A 16363-nucleotide genomic window follows, 5' to 3' on the forward strand; every position below is an offset into this window, starting at 1 on the left:
GCTGGAGGAAATAGAGAAACATCTTGCTTCTTGAAAAAAAGGAGAAAATCAGAGTGACATTGGAAGTATGTTGTCTTATCAGTATGGCCACTATATAGAACATACTGTAGAAGTCTGTTTGATCCACAGTTGTATAGGCTGAATGTACAACACTGGTCCCAAACATATTCCATACACAATCTATTTAACTGAAAAAGAGAGAAATACTTCATTATGAGAATTGTTTGTTATTTTACTTGTAAAGCTGTTCTCTTTATGAAGGTGAGGCAGTTCGTCTGCTGAACCCTGTTGATTGGCTGAGGGGGGGGGGTTATTTCCCGATTTCTGCTCATCAGATGATCAGTCTGATTTGCAATTCAATCAGGGTGCTAAGCTCCACCCACTCCAGCGCTTTGTCTACATTTATATTTTTTCTTCCACTGCCAAGATCAGTGGGGACTAGGTGTGGCAGGAACATTTGCTTGTGGTACTGGATCAGGCCCATGAGCTAGGTTACTCAGTCCTGTTTTACAACAAATGTCCACATAATTTACAAAGAACAACCTGGAAACAAGTTTGCCATTTTTTCTTTGTCCCAGAACACTCCTCTGCAGTGATTTTTTCCCTAGTTTCTATAGTCTAGATCAGGGATGGGCAACCTTTTTTCTTCTATAGTCACATTCGGGCAGTGGGTGAATCCAGAAACTATAATGGGCAGAACCAGAAACAAAAGTGTCCTGGATTAATTTATCCAAAATAAAGGTGACCTTGCTTCAGTTTTCGCCATGCATAGAATTCCCAGTCCTATGCAGTGAACCTCACTAGGCTTGATTTTTATTTATAAGAATATTTCCGAACTGCCAGCTCTTAAAAAATACCATGGTGGTATAGAAAAACGCATTTAAACATCATAAAATTATAATATAACGGGGTTATTTTCAAATAAATATTCAAAGGATTTGTTTTAGTTGGATGGCATTCGACTACCATTTTACTCAGAGTAGACATAATGAAATCCATAGACCTAATTTAGGTATATTCATTAATTTCAATGGGTCTACTCCAGATAAAGCCTAGTTGAATACCACCCTCTGACTTTAGTGTGACTGACATATACATATGGCAGAAACCTGCCAGTTTGTTCCCAGACAGCTGAAAAAGAAAGTCTTTTTCCCAAGCTATCCAGACAGGAAAAGGATCTTTTAAAATCTGTTGTTGTTTTTTATCAAGTAAAATACGTTACTGCTTCTTCCATTTGTTAAAAGTAAGGAGTTAGACACTCTTAAGAACCCAGGAAAAGATAGGGAGAAAGAACAGGAAGGAAGGAATTCTGATAGGATGGAAAAACAGGGCAACTTGGAGAGGTGTCGGGAGCTTTGTAAAATTAGGTTGGCCTCTATGCCGCAGGTTGTCACCTGTAATTTCGATAGTGGGGCTTTAATCACACACCCATGCACCCCACCTATCCCAGGGGGTGTTTACTTGCCAACTCTAGTAATGTAGAAAGATAGATGTTGATATCTGATTTCCAAAGAAAAGGGCAGGGTGTAGCTCAGGAGTACAGAACTTGCCTCCTGATCAGCTGCTCTCTGCAAACACATTTCTCCCAGCCTGAGCTCTAACACCAGATGTGACAGTAGATACGAGAAAATGTTCCTAGGGAAGGGGGCTGAAAGGAGGTAAACCATGGGGGAAGTTTTTTTTTTAAGTATTATATTAATTTTATTTAAAAAACGAATATGCAACTCTTCCATTGCTCAAAATAGTTTCCAAATCGGTAATAAAAAATACAGGGTTGACTAATTTGTTGCTTGATTTCAGTGGTTGCGCTCTGTGACTTAGTATCCAACTATCAACAAAAGCAGATTCTCTCATTCTGTTTGTTTTAAAAATATGATCTCGTTTTCATTACTGGGATAGTTCCGTGCTTAACCGTTGGGAATTGCTGTCATTACATTTAGGTTGACCCTTACATTTTAGCTTTAGATCAGGGGTCAGCAAACTTTTTCAGCAGGGGGCCGGTCCACTGTCCTCAGCCCTTGTGGGGGACCAGACTTTATGGGGGGGGGGAATGAATGAATTCCTATGCCCCACAAATAACCCAGAGATGCATTTTAAATAAAAGCACACAATCCACTCATGTGAAAACACCAGGCAGGCCCCACAAATAACCCAGAGATACATTTTAAATAAAAGGACACATTCTATTCATGGAAAAACACGCTGATTCCTGGACCGTCCGTGGGCTGGATTTAGAAGGCGATTGGGCTGGATCTGGCCCCCGGGCCTTAGTTTGCCTACACATCATCAAAACTAAACATATAACTCTTAGTTTCTGAAAGGGAGGCAAATCACAGGAAACATACAAAGGCATGCAAATACATTTACTGGAAGAACTGGGAGGGACGGAACTAAACTAGTGTTGAGTCTATGCCATAATGTTCAAATGTTAGTGTGATGAGAAACAGACCAACAATACTGGGGTTGGTGTTTTTTCTTGTGTCACTATTAGTTAAAGTTAAAGAAGTATGAGAGAATATGTGCCACATTGTTATCCACAGTGAATCCCAGTAATTGCTGGTAAGTATGAAGAGCGAAACTCCTTTCAAAACATTATATAAACCTGCCTAGTGACTTATGGTCTGGCAGCATGGCTGCTCTTCAAGCCTTCCTGGTGAATAGCTCTGGGAATGCAAGAAACAGCACTGGCTGAAAGAAGGGTCACTTTTGGGAGGCAAAGGGTTGAGGCATCGTGATCTGCAAAAGGTGCAGGTACATTTTTAGGTGGCTGCAGTGATGACTGATGTGGTTCATTCTCTTCCCCCCAACCCACCCACTCACCACACTTTTTATCTATCTGTCTCTTCAGCTACAAACACACACACACACTTTCTGCTTTTTGGCTTTTTTCTGCTCCTTAGTAAAAAAACAGACTAGCATAAATGATCCTCTATAGCAGGTGTGGGGAAACTCTGACCCTCCAAATGTTGCTGAACTTCAACTCTCATCATCACTGGCCATTAGCCATGCTTGTTGATAACATTCTTGAAAGCCAGAAAGGGCCTGAGTAGTGTTTCTAATAATCAGGGTGAAGCAATAGCTTCCCTACAGATTCTAGTAGTGTCATCATCCCTCATCTTCTCCCCAGTTTGTCCTTCTGCGTACATAATCTGTTGCTTCTCTGATTTTGATAATTCCCTGGGGAATTCTCTGGGTGGAAATGAGTAATTCAGAATTTTAAATACTTCTACCACAATAATAGAGCAGTCAAATTAGAAAAATATAGAACTATGCCACATTTTCCTAATGCAATTGCAATTTTGGGGGATTGCAGACTTTTGGCATAACTTGAATGTAGAATTTGCATTTTTAAACAGTCTTGCACTTGTAATTTATATAGCTAAAAGTGTCCTTTTGAATGCATTCCCCACTATAGAAAGTGGTTTTTAAAAAGCAGTACAGTACCATGGTTCCCAATCAATAGTAGTATTTCTTGTTCCTAAGGCACATCCTTTGCCAGCCACATGGGGGCAGAATCAAGCTGAATCTCAAGAGCTCTCAATAGGAGAATTGGTTCCTCCTACCCAGATCTAGTTTAATCTTGGTGTAAAGTTACTTGCTCACATCTAACTAACATCATTTGAGCAGTCAAGTGTCAGCTCCTCACTGCATTAAAACTGTACTCCAAAGGGTGGGAAATGTTTTTTCAACCCAAAGGCCACATTACCTCATGGACAACCTTCCAGAGTGTGCATGTCAGTGGTGAGCATTGCTAGAGGCAAAAAATGGGTGTAGCAACAGTTGTGACTCTTGCCCTTGTACAGTAGACCAGGGGTTTTCAACCAGTGTGCCTTGAATGATGGTCGGGGTACCGCAGACAATACTGGCCTCTGTCCCTCTTTCCTTCCCTCCCTCCTCTGATGCCTTCTTACGTCTCTGCCTCCCAAAGGCTTGTGCGGCTGTTCGTTGTAGCAGCCCTGGCTCCAAGCTCCACAGGCGAATGCTGGTGAGGGGTGCTGGTTGCCAGGAGCAGAGGCAGCCTCAGATAAGCAAGCAGGTGGATGAGGGAGCCCAGCCAGCCAGTCTGTCAGCCCTTGCTGTTGGGAATGGACAGACAAGTGAGAGGCCAGGCAGGCAGGCAGGCAGGCAGGTGCCATGTTGGCCTTTCTTGTGCTTGCTGTGTGCCTGGGAGCTTAATGCCCGGTGCTGAAGGGGCACATTCTGCTTTTCCGCCATGCATGCCCAGCAGCTCCTGCTGCTGCCACTGCTACCTCCCAAGGTGAGTAAATTGGTGGCCTCACATTCACCTTCTGCCAGTCTCCATCGGGCTGCTAAGGCTGGAGGCATCCTCTTCTCAGGCTCCTATGGGGTGATGTGAGGAGTCACCTCTCTTTGGGGTGTGTGTGGGGTAGCTCAGAGGCCAGAGCGGCCATGGTGGCTGCCCGCAGGACTCCCAAGGAGAGGGGAGAGGAGAGGAGAGGATGCTGAGGGAACACTCCACAACAGAGGGTGTTCAAAAAGGGGCGATGGGCTGCTGGATCTGCAGGCAAGGGTTGAAATAACTGGATTTCTGAGGTGTGAAGTGTGTTTCCCCATAGGGGAGCCACAGAAAGAATGTAGCTGGTCAAGGGAGCCGTGGACTCAAAAAGGTTGAAAACCTCTGGGCTAGACTGAGGCCATTCCCTAGGCATTTCTGCACGTGCATTTTTCCATCCAGGCAAGTTAGAGGCATTATCACTCTTCAAGGGCACATTCCAGCCAGGCAAAAGGAGGGGTGGAGCAGGGCCAATGAAGGACAGGGCATGGGGAGAGGCCCAAGGGCGATATAGAGAGGCCTAGAGTGCCCTAGTTTAACCCTACAGCCATTTTGACAAGACGTAAGTCCCATTTTGCTCATTTGCGTTTACTTTTTAGTAAATGCTCTAAATATTGAGCTATAAAAGACAAGAAGAACCAAAGAGTAGGTATGCTGAGTAATGCCCATCAATGTCTTCAAATAAATTATCCAAGTGAACCCCCAGGTTTTTAATTCAAGAATATGACTTGATTAAGAGTGTCATTTCTATTTCCCTTCCTCAGCTGTAGAGCTGAGGGTAAACACATACAGAACTTGTAAATGTTTGTGTGGAAGAAGGCATTTCAGCAGATTCAGCATTTCACACCTCTGCCAAAATTCACTCTTTCCTCAGTATTAGATGTCCAGAGACCCTAAGATCCCTTGTCTTTGGCCACTCTCCACCCCCCTCCCTCCCATAGCTGCAGATTATGCTTCCCTATGTGTACTAGAAAAATGTCCCTGTTTGAGACTTCTATACAAGAGGCATGCAGGAAAAGAAAGTGGAGATTAAATACTAAGTTCAGCACAAAATAACTTGGCAGGTATGATCCTGCGTGTGGCTCATTAGCCAGAAAAGAGCTACTTAACCTCAGGGGAGGGGACGGTAAAGTTGGGTGTCCACAGATGGTCAATAGGGAGCTTTTACCGCTGCAAGGCAGCAGCACAGTTTCCTGGACATATGGCTGGCTTTCTGTCAGGTGGCAAATGCATTAGTATCAGGGCATTTCAGGAAACGACCCTCCCAGCCTGCCATTCTTAAGCAACAGGGGCTGTCTTCTTATAGGTTTTCCTCCTGCGATTTAATCTTTATGGGATTTTGGTGTGCTGGTCATCAAGATAAGTATGTCTGATAACAGGGGTCCAGCAACTGCAGTGAGGCTAATTGGCTGTAGCTGGGCAGCTTTTCCTCCTGTTGAGTTGGTTTATCACGCATCATTATCAAACCTGGCACAGTTCTCCATTTGCTATTTGTACATGGAGGCAGTACCTTATATAAAAGAGGAAGTGGATATTATTCATTTGCACGTATTTAAGACATTCTAAAGGCTACATAGATAATTAAATAAAAATGCAAATGAAGGGACAGTTACTGAGTTCATGTTATGTTGGCCCCTCCTATTGTTCCCCTTGCCCCAGCCCACACTCTTTCACGCTTGCTTACAGTGAATGCACCCAGAATTCCAAGAAATGCATTTCACCTTTTGTTTTGCAGAGCAGATTTCTATCATCTCCCATTGCTCCTGTTACCACTGACAGAGCACAATATCAGACAGTCCAATCAAGACTGTAAACAGAGGAAATCCTATCTTGATCCCCAGAGAGCAGGAAGAGATTTTTTACACCACATGGAGCATTCTGGCTGGAAAACACAGAAATCTGTAATTTCTGCCATCCCCTCAGACCTTCAGCAGGTTTGTTTGCACAACTGAGAACAGTTCAGAGTCCTCATTGGAAATGGGAGACTGGGAAAGGGGGAGCATGAAAGGAGTGGGCTGAGAAGTTTGTCTAGCAGGCTACAAGCATGTTTCTCCAGGGCTCAGTTCCAATAATAATAATCATGGGTTGCCTGAGGCTAATATTGTTCTGACAGCATGGCTCTTCTGTAGAAGCCCTGGGTTTATGCTCCTTATACTGACAAAAGAGAGTTTGGGGTATGTTACCATCACGTGGCTAAATCCTTCTAATCAGTTCAAGTCATCTGCCATAACTGGAGTCAGTTCACTGCAGCAAGAGCCTAGCGAACAGGACCAATGAGGTACAGAACATGAAACCAGGGAGCTAAATCAATTTTGTGTTCCACTGAACCACACATTCTCCTGACACCCCTGCTGTTGTTGGCACATGCATTTGATTGCAGATAGCTCTGCCTCACTGCAAAGAGTAACAGGAAACCCCACCATTAGCAGGAAATCAGGCTGGAAATGACCCACCTGTGGTAGTAGGACAGATGGGAAAGCTGAAGTAGACAATGCACTCTTTCTAAGCCACCTGAACAGAATTTGTGACCAGTGTAACTCATCCCAAGTCATAACTAGCAGTAAGAGGGAAATGGTTCATACTACCATGTTGTCTGAGGCATCCCAAGTAGGGTTAATTACTTTTTTGGAATGGCTTCCCATTCATTACATGCTCCAAGTAATGAACATCCCTGTGATGGAGTTCCCTCTGTAGTATATATGTTCTCATGGGAGGCTCAGTTCCACCAGTGACATCAATAGCCAATGTGTTTCAAATGCCTCTGCCTACTTGGTCATCTTTCTTTCTCAGAAAGGACAGCATGGGTTTCAGTTCATCACTCCCACCTTACCCTCACTCTTCTAATCTTAGCTAAATGCAGGAATGCAGTTTTATTTGCCTGATTAGCCATTTGCAGTAAGAAGATTTTCTTCTATAATTGGTAACCATAGATGGAGCGGGGATGAGCCTCTTCTTTTCCCCTCAGATTGGTATGTCCCAACACTTAGCTAAAATTATTTATGTGGACCATGGCACCTTGCTGTGTTTCTTGATGCAGGTGAGGGGCTCACTTGTGGCAAATAGTCTCACCAAGATCAACAACTGCAACTTTGTTCCCAGATCCCTGGAAAAGCTTTTAGCTAGGGAACCAACTGTTATGGCAAATGACAGACATAGCTAATGCAGCCTTTTCAGTGGTACCACAAGTAGATGCTCAACATGCCAGCCTTAATATTAAAACAACAGATGCTTGTTGCAATGATATGCAGTATCAGTAATATTCAGTCCAGGTATCAGTGTACATAGCTCTCTTGGCATGGTGGAATGTTCACCAGGGTGAAATAGATCCTGGGGATTTGTATTTTATTTGCATATGATATCCCAGAATCCCACATGTTAAATGCAAATATCCAGCACTACCGCTAAGGCAGGTTGGGTGTGACTTATCAGTCTTCATCATGTGCCAAAAGGCTGGGTCAGGCAGTGTGAGGCCATGACACATGATGCAGAGATGAGAAGGCTACTTTGTGTTCTGCCATTACAATAAAGAGAAGTTTCATAATTAGAGGCAGCTGTCAATGAATGACATTGGGGCTGTGGATATGATGAGAAAGATCAGAGACCCATGGATAAAGATTTCTGTAATATGCATCTTTTCTAAACTTGGTCCCTATGTCTGTTTGAGACTGTTTGACATTCACTTTCCAGCTGTCTGTTTCTGTCAGCTGGGCAAGATGCCTATCTGCCCAAGTCCCTCTTTGGGAATTTCTGCACTCCTTCCAACAGTGCATCCTAATTTCCTTTGTAAAACAAGGGGGCATTGGGTATTAACATCAGAGGTTTCACTGCAATTATCCTAGTTGATGATGTGCTTATTTTGCCTATTTGTTAGAAGACTAATGTTTGAATAGTGACAGTGCATTCCTGTATACAGTGGTACCTCAGGTTAAGTACTGAATTCGTTCCAGAGGTCTGTACTTAACCTGAAACTGTTCTTAACCTGAAGCACCACTTTAGCTAATGGGGCCTCCTGCTGCCGCCGCGCCGCCGGAGCACAATTTCTGCTCTCATCCTGAAGCAAAGTTCTTAACCTGAAGCACTATTCCTGGGTTAGCAGAGTCTGTAACCTGAAGCGTATGTAACCTGAGGTACCTCTGTATATGACTCAGTTTATCCTGGGGAGCATAAGTAAAGGAAAGAACCCCTGGATGGTTAAGTCCAGTCAAATTTGACTATGGGGTGCGGTGCTCATCTCACTTCAGGTCGAGGGAGCCGGTGTTTGTCCACAGACAGCTTTCCGGGTCATGTGGCCAGCATGACTAAACCACATCTCATATATAGAGAGAGAAGCTTGTATCTCTCTGAGGCAAAGAATTTGTCACTGTGGTATTGGATGAAGATACTGACTAACTCAGACAAGCAGCTTCTGGGATTTGTTACTCAAACTTTACCACTTTGCAACAAGCTGTAGTTAGTGCATGCCTGCTTGGCAAGTGTAACTCTGATTCAGAGAAGACTGAGATTTTAGGCAGATTCTCCTTAGCCTTGTGGAGAACAGAGGCTACATACCAATGACCTCAGCTCTGCCTCTGTTGCTCACTCTCTGCCAGCCACGGCACGAGATAGTGATTAGCTGTCTTCATGGCCCAGTAATAACCATCTCTGAAATGTTCTGCATGATTAACCTATTAGATACAGTACAGCTCCCAGTATTCTCAAGCTCAGCTTCTGTTTGCTTTCTAGCATCCATAAAGAAGTAGATGAAAGGAAAGAAGTATTGGTAATTCACTATTTGGGGGTGCTAGAACAAGAGAGGAATGTCTTTTCTTGGTTGAGGGAAAGGCATTTGCATCCATTGTTTTCAGGCTATGTTAATAGAATATATGTCAATTGTTTCTGCAGGTGAAGGTGTAGTTGAAGATGCATCTGAATGATTGGTTAGGGCATAATCAAGAAGAGCTGGAAGTGAGAGGCTGTAAGAATATAGTCTGGCTGCCGTTTTGTGCGCTGCATGAAGCTCTCTGTTTATTTTATTTATTCAGCTGCGTTCATCATAGGGGCTGATCCAGAAAATAACAGCTCCTGGAGAACTACAAACCACTGCATTGCTCTGTATCATCACATTACTTCCATAGAAAAGGACATTATGCTGCTTTCAGCAGGTGCCTCCAGAAACTGTTGGAATGCAATGCAATTGAATCCCAAATTTGTAATTCTGGCTTTTATATATTTTCACCTTTAGATTTAAATGTGGTGTTCAAAGAATAGAAACACCAAGAAAATGTTTTAACAAACATTATAAGAAACTTTACCACAGTACAATTAACCAGATACTTTTTGACAACAATTAGGCTTGTAAATTCCAACACTTCTTCATCCAGCACACCTACACTTCACTAACCAATCAGAATATCTTTCTCTCATCTTTTCTCTGATATATCCTCTTTAGTCCCTTCCTTTTCTGTGTGTGCCCAGCACACAATCTTTCTTGCTCTTGTCCTTCTCCCTCTCTCACCTGTTTCTTATTCTCTTATAAGTTATCGTCCTCCTTCCAGTCAGTCATCCCTGAGACATGCACACTCTAACTCCTCCCTCTTTACTTGCCTGCCCATGAGGGCTATGCCCTTTTAGGTATACAGTGGGCAATAGCTCTGCCTTCCATGTCTAAGTAGACCTTTCACCTATCAGATTTAGTGGACTTGACTTCCTTTGAGGTTTTTAAGCAGAATTTAGATGGCCATTGGTCGTGTATGATATTGTTGAGATGCCTGCATTTCAGGGCTTTGGACTGCATAACCCCCAGGGTCCCTTCCAATTCTACGATTCTAAGTGCAGCTAAGATTGCCTCTCCATCCCTAATTGCATATTGAAGGAAGGGACCTACAGCTTATAGCAATAACAAAAAAGTGGTGTTAAGAGGGCTATCTATGTTATACAGAAGATTCATAATCCATATTAGGGGAAGAATACATAGGGTTACTATTTCCACTTTTGGTCCTTCATTTATCTTCCAGGTGCCTGGTATTAGCTACTGTACCCTCCAGTCTAGTGGTGCTGTTAATTAACACCAAACTGGCTGGCAATAAGACCTTGCTCAGACTGTGGTAATCTGAAGAAGCCCTATGGATTCATCTTGTGACTACATGGAGGCTAGTTTTCTCTGTTATAACACCCATCCTTTGGAACCCACCTTTTCATCAGCTGGTACATACGTATCTGTTTACCCAAGCCTTCCTAGGCCTTCTTAGATACTATAGATGTCATTTTTATATTTCTATGTGTATTTTAGTGGATTTTTAAAGATATTACATTGTACACCATCTGATTTAAAGGCGGAATATAAATAGAATAAATTGGTTTAAAAGTAAACCAAAGGTTTAAGGGTGGTATATAAATGGATAGATGATAGATAGATAGATAGATAGATAGATAGATAGATAGTCCAGTGCCTTTAGATCATTGCTTTGATTGAGAGGGCTCTGTTGTCACATTTGCTTCCTCCTGTGCTTCCAGATGACTTGTTTATGAAACATTCATCCTGATTTGTTTGCAGGGTGATTAGACAATGCTGTCTACTTAATAACCACTCGTTCTGGCTTGTCTGTGAGGAGGTTAGATGATGTTGCATTAAAGCAAGTGTTATCCCACATTTTGCCAGCACATTTTCCAATCATTTATTGCAAAACATGTTATGTTTTTGGGAATAATAATAATAATAATAATAATAATAATAATAATAATTTATACCACGCCCATCTGGCTGGGCTTCCCCAGCCACTCTGGGCGGCTTCCAACAAAATATTAAAATACAGTAATCCATCAAACATTAGTTGTTTTTCTCTTTGACATCTGGTGGGAGGGCGTTCCACAGGGCAGGTGCCACTACCGAGAAGGCCCTCTGCCTGGTTCCCTGTAACTTGGCTTCTCACAGTGAGCGAACCGCCAGAAGGCCCTCGGAGCTGGACCTCAGGGTCCGGGTAGAACGATGGGGATGGAAACACTCCTTCAGGTATACTTGACTGAAGCCATTTAGGGCTCTAAAGGTCAGCACCAACACTTTGAATTGTGCTCAGAAACATACTCCCAGTACTGGGAGCCAATGTAGGTCTTTCAAGACCGATGTTATGTGGTCTTGGCAGCCACTCCCAGTTAGCAGTCTAGCTGCCACATTCTGGATTAGTTGTAGTTTCCAGGTCACCTTCAAAGGTAGCCCCACGTAAAGCGCATTGCAGTAGTCCAAGCGAGAGATAACCAGAGCATGCACCACTCTGGCAAGACAGTCTGCGGGCAGGTAGGGTCTCAACCTGCGTACCAGATGGAGCTGATAAACAGCTGCCCAGGACACAGAATTGACCTCCATGAATGCGCCTCCATGGACAGCTGTGAGTCCAAAATGACTCCCAGGCTGCACACCTGGTCCTTCAGGGGTAATAAATAATAGCAATAATAATATGGCAAAGAATTTTGGATTAATTTAAGAGAAAGCATGCTACACCATGACATGTGGCTGCTGAGCAGCTATTCCATTTTTTTTTTTTTAAGTGTCACAATGATGCCTCAAGAGCAAAAAGCCTTTGAATGCACCTGTATAGGGCAAAGTCTTGGTCTGGCCTCTGTGATCGGAGCTCTCAGACTAACAGTAGAGCTTTACAAACCTGAAACGGGGCAGTGATTTACTTTTTCTTCACTTTTTCTCTTTCCTTTTCCACTCCCCACTCCCTGCAGTCCTGGACGCACAATATACAGCGGGAGAAGGAGTTTCTACGAAAGCTGGTGAAAGCTCGAGTAATCACAGACCTCACCAGTGGAATATGAGGAGGCGCAGCCAGTGTGCGGAATTGCACAGCTACATGCATACAGCTGAGGACAAGGGCAGCAAGAGGTCCTTGGCAAGAATCCCGGCTTTTTAGAGACACACGGTGCCCTTGAAAAGTCTCCCTGGCCTGCTCTGCCTGCCTGCACCAGGGCTCACAGGGGAGCAGCGGCTACTGGCCTGAGGGGGCAGGTCGCACACACGGAACTGCAAGAGGATCTTGTTCTTGAGATGGAATATCACTGGAGAGAACAGAGTGGAAAAACAAAACAAAATTGTGCCAAATGGGAACAGGAGCCAGGCCGGAGGCAGCAGTGTTTGAATGTCCAATGCATTATTTTATATATATACATGCATATATATATATAAAGAAACTCTTGAGAATCACACTAAATATATCAAGTGGAGCCTGGCCTGTGCACCAGCCCCATGGGACACCTGACCTGGTGTTGCACTTAGCCTGCCTCTGTGCCAGCCACAGCCCCTTTGCAGGGCTTGAATCCGTCCAAGAATTGTCTGTTGTTGGTGCTGCTATAATTTAAAAGTATTGTGGCCTCACTTTGCCCTAGATGGAGCAATTAGAGGTCTATTGGATCTTCAGACTCCCTGCTTCTCATGCAGCAGCCACTGCTGCCAACATTCACCAGGCTGCATTTTTAGCCATTGTTCACAGAACTCACTTCAATGTGCTGGGGGATTTCTACCTGTTTGGTAGGTTAGCCACAGGCCCTGCTGGAAGAAACCCCAAAATATTTGTTTTCTGTGGCAACTGCATCATGGTTCTGAAGTGTTCTGTACTTTTTTGTTTTTGTTTTTTTGCTTGGGGAGGGAATAATTTATTTTTGGATCAGGTCAGAAATTGTCCTAAAATATGAAGTTTCACCAGTGTTCAGCAACTAATGGTGCCAGAAATTTTACACTCATTCGGTTGTATTCTATTTTAAGTGGTTACTACCTTGATAGTGTTTAAGCTCCTCTGGAGATACTGATAGAAATTGCCTGGCCTGCAATTACCCCATTTTTAGCTTCCATGTGTCAGGTGTTTAACTCAGTCTGTTACCAAATCCTTCTGCATCCTTTTAAAGGGGACAGAGAGGTGTATTTGTATTCCTGTGCCCTAAGTGTCAGATGCACTATTTGCACAAGTGTGTTCCATTTGTTTTGGAAAGGTTAGAAATATATTGTGCAAAGTGACCAAACAGTGGGAAGGGTCAAATGGCATAATTTGTCTGGGGATCTGTGCACCCAAGAAGCTTTCTCGGGGGCTCTTACGCCTCCTCTTCTAAAATACGAATATATTTTGCATTGACGTGAGGTTCAACAGTGCATTAAAATCATTGGCTTGCCTTTCCTTGCACAGAGAGGATATGAGAATCTGAACAACTCTTGTTATGCAGATAGACATGAAGAATGTTTATTCTGTGTATGCCAGTGGTGTTACCCTGTATTCTGCAATGTGAGTGTGCATTTCCATAATTGTTTTTCAGGGTCATTTGGAAAGGTAAGAGCATAGTTACGGAATTAGTTAATGATACAAGAGCTAACTTAAGTCCCCAGGCTAGTTAACCTCTGCCTCCACTGACCCTGTACCTCTGTAGGACTACTTAAGGTAAAAGCATTTCCTGAATGTTGGCATTTTTAACTTTTACTGACCCAAAACGCACAAGCTGACATACTCTGGGCAGGAGTTGAGTTGAGCCTGGCAGAGCTTCCCAAGTGTGCAGTTTTCCTTGCATGTGCATCAAAGTGTGTCAGGCTTGAATGGCAGCTCCTCATAGGAGAGGATGGCTGCTTTGTTTGTTGGCCCTTGTTGGCTGAGAGTAATGAGCTGGAGTGTGAAGTATTGAATTTGTAGCCAGCCCTTCTTGTATTGGAATTAGCGCATTTGAATACATCTCTATTATTTGTTTATCTGCTCCACTAACCTCCTGATAGTTTTCAGAAATGTCAGACCTGGTTTGCTAAGCATCCAGCAACACAGCTGGGCAAAAATATATATCCATCCAAATTTTGCCTACTTGAATGCTTTCTTGTGAGATTCAAAACTGAATTGGAATTGCTGCCCAGGCCAGAAGAGTGGAGCATAATTGCCCTCAGATGCTCTGTTTTCCCCAAGTCACACTGGTTCATTTTGAACTGGTACTCAAATCATGTTAACTTCCACTTCCGTAGTTTCTAAAGCTGGGTTTGCAGCGTTCCTGGGAGAGCTATTTCAGCTCCATGAATCAATGAGAAATTTCCAAGATTATAAAAGTTTCTGAAAAATATGTCATTCATTCATCACTGTACATAGCCTGGATGGGAGGTATGTGTGTGTTCTGATAGGCCCAAAGAGTGTGAACGAGTTGTAGAATTGGGGAGCAGGCCTCCACCATATTGACCAGTGCTAAGCCTCCTATTGGCAATCAAGCCACACAGAAAGCAAGGCTATGGCATTAGTCCATCAAGAGTGATGTGCTGAAAAAGTATTAAGATGATAATGTTGTTAGTTCCTGTGCTCTGTGTTGAGTCCATTTTATTATCCTGCCCTGGATCAGTTACCTCAGGGTCCTGGCCAGAGAGCTACACTTGTGGATTCTTAGAGTGGAAATGGAGCCACTGCCACTTTTCTGGATGTAATGGTAGAGTGATAAGAAGTGGGTTGAACTCTCTTTCCTGCCAATCTATGCTATTTTAGTGCATTTGCTGCCCCTAAGTGCATGCACTTTCTATCCCATTAGTCATGTACCGTTCCTACGACATGTGCAAAAGAGGAACATTTGTCAGGAAAGGATCACTGATACACAGAGGCTATGCCCTCAGTCCACCTCCATTCTGAGCTAAGGTTGCTACCCAGAGGAGAAAAACAGACATTGCTCATTGGCAAATGTTAACTCACCTGCACGTGCAAAAGGGTAAAACTGAGTATTCCTAATATTTTACAAATCTTATTTCTCTCAACTTCATAATAATAATGTAAAATTTGCAATTATTCCAATTTTAGTAGGGCTGTCACCCAGTTAAGAAGAAAGCTTATTATATGAGTTTCAGTCAATTAATCAGATTTGTATATAGTTCAGAAGCAAAAAATAAAATAAAATCATGCTTCCGTTGCTCAGTGCACATGTATGTCATTGCTAAAATCATCTTAGAAGAGGCATTCCCTCTTGTTTGATGGGAAAGGATGATGCCTCTGTTAAGATTATGCTTGGCATCACTATTTCTTACAAGTATTTGTATTAAATGTAATACTTTTTTTAAAAAAATCTGCCAAATTAATCTGGACACTTCTTCAGTGTTTTAACTGAGTAATCAAACCAGTTAATAGATTAAATGTTGCAGTTCTATAATTTGCAGATAGCTGAACTGAAACAGGGAGAGAGTACTTTACCCAAGGTAACCCAGCAATAGCATACCTTGGGATGGGGAAGATGTTGCACAGGAGATAGATAGCAGGATCTTCTGCTGCTCCCTGATTTCCCTTAGCCTTGGACTCTGAAGGAATGTGGTTTACACTGGAATTACCCACTGATGTATACCATTTGTCTGATCATCATAGCTGGGAGCTTTACAGTTGCCTTCAGGCATTTCCTACAGAAATAATGCGAAAACTTAATTGTTTGTGATAATTACTAAATGCCTGTTCCATTTTTGTGACTGTTTCTTCAATGTCAGAAACTTCACTTTACAAGTTGTTTCGTAGGCTTCAGTGGGAATACAGCAAATCCTTCCTAGGTAACTTTGCTAGCCTAGTGAGCCTGCAGCTGTTATGGACAGAGGCTGGTGACATGCTTTACAGATCTCACAGAGAGACCCTTGTTCATGCCATTCACTATCAGTCACCTGCCCTGGCATCAACAGTTTAGAAACACAGTCTTTCTATATCATTCAAGGAGTACAAAGTACTAGAGTGAGCTCTGGGTCTTTGCTGGCCCATCCTACAGAGGGACTGAACCACATTGCGGTGGATGGTGAAGGAGCCCACCCTGTTAATGTGCTTGAAACATGCATAGTTTTATTAAATTGTGCAGTTTCTATTGTTTGAACTTTCTTTTTAGCTAAGAAAGAGGTGGTGTGATATATGAGCCTCCAAGTCACTTGTGACTTATTCATATCATGGAAGCAATAAAACTATAAAAGACGTTGTCTGGATTTCTGTGTCTGTGTTTCCCTCCCTCCCCTCCCCTCAAGTGAAAAGGCAGAGGGATGCTTACAGATTGGTGCAACTTGTTCCTGGAGTCGCTCCCATAGTTAGCAAACAGCTACTGGTGAAATCACACAGAAAAAATCAGCTCCTA

General features: G+C 43.1%; 2 protein-coding genes across 14 annotated transcripts in view; one reads left to right on the forward strand and one right to left on the reverse strand.

The window, feature by feature from the left end:
• The window catches only part of ST3GAL3 (ST3 beta-galactoside alpha-2,3-sialyltransferase 3), a 188531-nt gene extending 172314 nt beyond the window's left edge, over positions 1-16217 (forward strand). For 10 of the 11 annotated variants that reach the window (XM_081009497.1, XM_081009498.1, XM_081009500.1 and 7 more), the window contains one exon: positions 11999-16217. In XM_081009497.1, the coding sequence (XP_080865623.1) occupies positions 11999-12088 (90 nt within the window). In that variant the 3' untranslated portion in view covers positions 12089-16217. Of the gene's footprint in view, positions 1-6029; positions 6229-11998 lie in introns of all 11 variants that reach the window. The other variant, XR_013987441.1, reaches the window with a different exon arrangement.
• LOC308479108 (uncharacterized protein) overlaps positions 1-16363 on the reverse strand; it is a 46596-nt gene that overhangs the window by 23802 nt on the left and 6431 nt on the right. Inside the window, exon 2 of one of the 3 annotated variants that reach the window (XM_081009575.1) lies at positions 16348-16360. The exons of the other annotated variants lie outside the window; for them this stretch is intronic. The gene's annotated coding sequence lies outside the window, so the exon portion shown is untranslated. Of the gene's footprint in view, positions 1-16347; positions 16361-16363 lie in introns of those variants that run through there. 3 annotated transcript variants of the gene reach the window in all.

The sequence above is a fragment of the Podarcis pityusensis genome (assembly GCF_964106645.2).
Source record: "Podarcis pityusensis genome assembly, chromosome: 6".
Classification (NCBI taxonomy): domain Eukaryota; kingdom Metazoa; phylum Chordata; class Lepidosauria; order Squamata; family Lacertidae; genus Podarcis; species Podarcis pityusensis.